A 6,000-nucleotide genomic window follows, 5' to 3' on the forward strand; every position below is an offset into this window, starting at 1 on the left:
GTTAATCTATACACCTACCCTTTCGTTATTTGAAAAGCCATGCTCAATTCAGATAATGTGTTTTGTTTTTTCCCACCAGGGCTCGGGCCGAAGCTGAAGATGCACGGCAGAAAGCCAAGGATGAGGATGACGTAGGTTCTCAGTCTGGGCCTCTGCTCCCCCGGGCAGGGCCGGACCTGTTTCTGGGTGTGCCTAGAGCAGTGACACAGATGGCTCCTCTGCGGCCTGCAGTGACCAGCGTCTGCAGGCTGAGTTCAAGGACCACTAGGACATTGTGGAGTGGTTGTTGATACTGGTTACTTTGTGTCAAATTTTGATTCAGAAATATGAGAACCTAGTGATTAAAGTTGTTCAGATGTATTTATCTGAGGAAGGTGAAGTTCAGGACTTTAGTAGCAGCAAGTCAGTCCCCGGCATTGGCTCTGTATTAAAACGTGGAGGGTGGCCGTTAGCGCACTGTCATTCTCGCAGCCGACGCTTCCACGTCCAGGGTGATACTTGCGGTGTGCGGGTGTCTTGGGAAGAAGGGTCATTCAGTGTCCCTTCAGGCTTTCTGAGTTTTTAGTACACTCTTTGGCACTGACAGATGGAGTTAGAGATCCTGGTGAGTTCGTGCCGTAAATCTCCCTCCTAGTTTGGGGGCCAGGGCTGCTGTGCTGAGGAGGAACCCCAGGGTCTCCACCACTGAGCTACACTTGAGACAGGGCCTCTCCAAGCCACCTAGGCTGGACTCAAACATGCAGTACTCCTGGGCCAGCCGCACGTACCCCCGCAGTGTATTTGCATCGTGCTGTGGTCCGTCCAGTGTTGAGTCGTGGATGGCTCTGTACCCAGCCGCATGTGCTCCAGGGTGCCTGGCACTGTGCCACAGTGCTACGCTGCAGTCCCAGGGCCGCGTTCTAAGGACGGTCTGTGCTGCCCACTTGCCTGGTGCTCACTGTGGGTGAGATGCAGTTTTTTTTTTTTTTACCTCCACAAACAGTTATGTTGCCGAGAACATTTTAATATAAACCTGGCATGTGGAAGCAAGATTTTCCAGGGAATAAACCTAGCAAGTGGGGGCGCCTTGCTGCAGAATGCAGGTCTTCTGTTATTGGAAGTACTTTCGTTTGAAGTACAGGCCAGGCTCTGTTGGAGGAGCACAGAGGAGGAAGACTGTTCATCCCAAGCCTTGCTGTCCATCCCAAGCCTTCCAGCTGGTTGGGGTTTTTTGTTTTGTTTTGTTTTTTTCCAGTCTGCCTTAAGTTGCTAAATTGCCCAGGTTGGGCTCAAACTTGGGATACTCCTACCTAAGCCTGTTAGAAGAATGTGCCGCCACACTCAGTTTATGGGCATTTTTCTTTAATCCATCTTTTAGATTAGAAATTAAAGAATGTTTAGAAACTAGGCATTAGCACCAAAGCAGACATAAGCCCCTGAGTGATCTGCCCTCTTCTTGTCATTCTAGAGTGATATCCCCACGGCCCAGAGGAAGCGGTTCACAAGAGTGGAGATGGCCCGCGTTCTCATGGAGAGAAACCAGTATAAAGAGAGACTGATGGAGCTGCAGGAAGCTGTCCGATGGACGGAGATGATTCGGTTTGTGTCAGATGCACGCTGGTGCCTCCCTGTGCCTGTCTCCTGGCTCTGTGTCGATCCGTCGCTGGCTCCCTGCCTTGAGTGACTGAGCCGTTCCTGTGCCTTCTGGGAGAGCCTTTGCCAAGTACCACCTGAGCGGCGTGTTCTTTCTTCCCTGCCACACTGAGTCAGGCTGTTGGATAATGAATAAATACTTGGGTTAGAAACAGCACGGAGCCAGAGGGCCATCCTGAAGACCTCTGTGCATTCCTGGACGAGCCCTCCCACAAAAGGCAGTTGTTACTTGGGAGTGGTACTTGCTTTTCAGAAGAATATAGAAGTTAAAGCTACTGTCAGTCAGGAAACGAACAAAATTTCCTATACGAAACAAGGAGCACATCATTTTTACTTAGATCCTCCTGTGAAATGCACTTGGTTTTCCATCTCTTCCTGTTCATGCAAAGTGCACCTCCGGCGGCCATCCCCCAGTCACCTGGGTCTCTTTCTTGCTGCCGGGAAGTGATTGAGGGGCATTGCTCCCCTGAGATCTGCCCATCCAGAGGCCCTTTTAATTTTCAAAAAATTTATTTGTTTATCTTTTTGAGGCAGTTTTGCTATGCAGTTCAGGCTGGCCTTGAACTCACTTTGTAACCCACCTAGCCTCAAACTCAGTGGTCTTCCTGCCTCAGCCTCCCCACTGCTGGGATTGCAGGTGTGCACCACCACGCCTGTCCTCCATTGCCCTTTTTATCATTTTTTTCTTTAGTTTTGAGCCAGGATTATCACTGCGTTGTCCAGATTAGATCGGAACTTGGAGTTCTCCTGCCCCAGCACTGGGATGTAGGTGTGTCCTACCATGCCTAGCTCTTATTTAGTTTCTTAGTTACTACGCGGTATTTGTATGGATTAGTGGAGCTCAGTGTGATTTTTCAGTACATGCATATAGCGTGAAGTGACTGAACCTGCCTCTTCCCTCCCGGCTTCCCAACAAATCTGAGTCATCTCTGTTCGCCTCACGGTGGATTTTTTTAAAAATAACTTCCATATTGGGGCTGGTGAGATGGCTCAGTGGTCTAAAGCACCTACTTAGAACAAGCTTAGCAAAGCACAGGGACCGCGGTTCAATCCCCCAGCACCACATGCCAGCCAGCCCCGCCCCCTGGTGGGCTGAGCTGGCCACACACACACACATACACACACACATAAATTTAAAAAATTAATTAATTAATTAATTAATTTAAATAACTTCCATAATTCAGCGGAAAGAACTTGCGCTCCAGTCTGTTCTTGGATCTCATAGCATACTAATGCTGCCAGCTAGTGATCACGTTCTCAGTAACCCTGTTCCTTAAATTTCAAAAGAGCATAGGAAAAGTTTGTAAATTCGTGGTCCACTGATCCACCCATATCCTTAGCTTTGTTTTGTCAAATCAGATTTATCAAAGCAGCACATATTGATAAATTATATGTAAGCTGATGAAATATTTTCTAACCTCCAACTTTTACTTCCTTGTGATTATATCATATTAGAAAGAAGCATTTTGGGGGACCTGCCCCTTAGCTCAGTTGTTTAAGTGGCTGCTTCAACGAAGCAGTCTGCCTCGGGTTGCTGTGATTGATCCCCACAACTCAAGCCAGCCAGCCAAACATGCCCCGAAGGCATTCTGAGCCAGCCAAAAAAAAAAAAAAATCCGTCTGCCATACTTGGGGCCGGGGAGCTGGCTCAGTGGAATAAGCGCTTCCTTGGCAAGCGCAAGGGTCTGAGTTCAATCCCTGGTTCCACAAAAAAAGGAAGCATTTTGTATAACAATTTATAATTTGCTATTACTCTACTTGCTATAGCTACTGAGAATGAAAGAGTAGCGTTCTAATCTGTATTCACTCACTGCACAAAGACACTAACTTGAGAAGTGTGTTGTTAACTGCTGTTTTGAGGTCTTTTTTTTTTTCTGGAGCTGGGAATTGAACGCAGGCCCTTGCGCTTGCCAGGGAAGCGCTTATTCCACTGAGCCATCTCCCTGGCTACTGCTGCATTGAGGAACTCTATTAAATAATAGGTACTTTGAAAACAAGGCGGGTTGCCAGGCTCCACATCAAACGGCTACTTCTAGCTCTTAACAGCCACGGACAGGGTAGTTAGCAACTGTTAATGTGCTCACTGAATTAAGAAGTGTTTTAACTTTCTTCTATGAACACAAAAAAAGAAGTGAAGGGTATGCTGTGGGGGGCAGCAACTGCTGAGTGCCTCAGCCTGTGGGGTGCCTTATTTTCTGAAGTTTTATTGAGGTCCCTGTCAGCCCAGTTTGTCCTCTTCCCTCAGTGGTCTTTTCAGTTATGTAGAAAAGTACATGAGCGCAGTGCCCCAAGAGAACAGTAAAGCCCCAGCTGCTTGGGGAGCGCGGAGCACATGGGTGATAGGCCATTGTGGAAAGACGGGATTTCCTTCAACGTAGTGTTTCCAAAGGGATAGAGGTAGTTTTCCTTTCCTTTTCGTCTGCTACATGTTTGTGTGTGTGTTGTTGAGGCTCAAACCAGGGCCTTGCACTGCATGTCGTGTGCTTCTTAACTTCAAGATGGCCTTGCTAAATTTCCCCAGCTGGCTTGTTACTTGTTATCCTCTTGCCTCAGCCTACATAGGCTGGGTTATTCACAAGCATCCACCACCATGCCTGGGTTAACACAGATGTTTTAATATTGTTGGGTGTGCCTACAATCTCAGCTGGGCATGGAATGCGGGGCGTAGTGCTGCCAGCTTGCAACACCAGCACCAGGGAGGCTGAGGCAGGAGGGCTGCCGCGAGATGGAGGCCAGGCTGAACTGCACAGGGAAATACTGTCTCAGAAACAAAGCCCAACCTGGGCAAGCTAGCAAGGATTTTTTCTCTTTAAAAAATTGAAATGGAAAATATACTAATATTAAGGCATGTTGATTATCTAGCCCTCACAGATGGTACTCGCCACCAGCAACTGAGCTTTTTGAGGGAGGGGGCCATTGCTTTAGCATTAGCTTTAGCTTTAGCAGACCAGCTGACCGGTGGGTTGGTGAAAGTAACTACTTGCTGAATTGAACTAGCACCTCCCTGCACTCTGTGAACTCTGGGTCCTATGTTCTTCAGACAGCGGAATGCTGAGCTTACAGCTCTGTTCTTTTCTTACTGCAGGGCATCACGAGAGAACCCAGCCATGCAGGAAAAAAAAAGGTCAAGCATCTGGCAGTTGTAAGTACCTGAAGGACAGCAGAAGTTTGAGACAAGATATAGTCTGCCTTTAAAAACTGAGAATAAATAGCTAAACTGAAATTTTTCTCTGTCATATATAGTGTGCCAGCGCGGTAAGCCTGTTCTTGAAGCATTAAAATGTCCTATCGTAAGCTGCATTGTGTTGGTTATGCATTTGGAATCCTCTGCCTAATTAAAATAGGGGGTGCTTACAACTTTGATCATGACCTGGGTCCCCATTAAGTAAGTGCTGGCGCACTGGTCTGGCGCTGGTGAAGGACCTCACAGAGACAAGAAGCTAGTCTCTGCCAGGTTTGGTGCATGCATGTGGTGTGCAGAGGGCTTGGCTCCTGCGTGTGCCCGGAGTTCTGTGCATTTCCAGTGGTGCGAGCTCACCCCCTTTGTGGTGGATTTGCTATTTAATGAAAGCAACTTTAAAAAAATGTGGGCATGAAAGTGACTTGCACTTGCTGAGAAAGTGTGGAGGCCGTGTTAGCTGGCGCGCGTGCTCTGCGGCCCACAGCGGGCCCGCACGACTGGCGCAGAGCTTCCTGGGGCCTGGCCCTTGCTGCTGAGGCACCGTTCCTACGGGCTCAGGGCCTTTCCCTGTCATCCAGGAAGTCGCTGGAGGACAGGCACCCAACTTCCACTCAGTTTTCTCTCTTCCTCTGACATCAAGTCCAGCTGGAGCCGCCGCTCAGCTCCAGTGTGCAGCACTAAGCTGTTTGTGCCGGGCCCTAACTCCCTGCCTTGAAAAGCTCTCAGAATTCTCTTTGTTTTTTTAATCTTTTTATTTAGCAGCTTGGTACAAAGTCTCGCTACGCAGCTCAGACTTGTAGCAATCTTCCTGTCTCAGCCTCCCCAGTGCTGGGATTGTACTCATGTGCCACCATGCCTGGTTCCGGTGGCCAGCTCGGCCTAGGGCCGCATGGCGTGTGGTACAGGCTGTCACACTCTGGACTGTGTGCTTGCCAGGCAGGCACTTGGACCATCTGAGCTATATTCCCAGCCTCCCCCACCCCCTGCTTTTTGTTGTTGTTGTTACCAGGGATTGAAGTCAGGACTTCGTGCTTAAGCTATCTCCCCGGCTTTGGAATTTTCTTAAGCATAAACATGCATAGAAAATAATGAAAAAAAAGGGCTGGAGAGATGGCTCAGTGGTCTAAAGCACCTACTTGGAACAAGCTTGGCAAAGCACAGGGACCGCGGTTCAATCCCCCAGCACC

The 6,000-nt window shown here is 48.6% G+C and overlaps 1 protein-coding gene across 11 annotated transcripts in view; it reads left to right on the plus strand.

The window, feature by feature from the left end:
- Spag9 (sperm associated antigen 9) overlaps nucleotides 1-6,000 on the plus strand; it is a 124,628-nt gene that overhangs the window by 90,269 nt on the left and 28,359 nt on the right. For 6 of the 11 annotated variants that reach the window (XM_023717892.1, XM_023717895.1, XM_023717893.1 and 3 more), the window contains 4 exons: nucleotides 80-131; nucleotides 1,448-1,578; nucleotides 4,718-4,774; nucleotides 4,876-4,887. In XM_023717892.1, coding sequence (XP_023573660.1) covers nucleotides 80-131; nucleotides 1,448-1,578; nucleotides 4,718-4,774; nucleotides 4,876-4,887 — 252 coding nt within the window. The remainder of the gene's footprint in view (nucleotides 1-79; nucleotides 132-1,447; nucleotides 1,579-4,717; nucleotides 4,775-4,875; nucleotides 4,888-6,000) is intronic. The other 5 variants (XM_023717894.1, XM_004633587.2, XM_004633590.2 and 2 more) reach the window with 1 other exon arrangement.

This window comes from Octodon degus, unplaced genomic scaffold, assembly GCF_000260255.1.
Source record: "Octodon degus isolate 3935 unplaced genomic scaffold, OctDeg1.0 scaffold00056, whole genome shotgun sequence".
Classification (NCBI taxonomy): Eukaryota; Metazoa; Chordata; class Mammalia; order Rodentia; family Octodontidae; genus Octodon; species Octodon degus.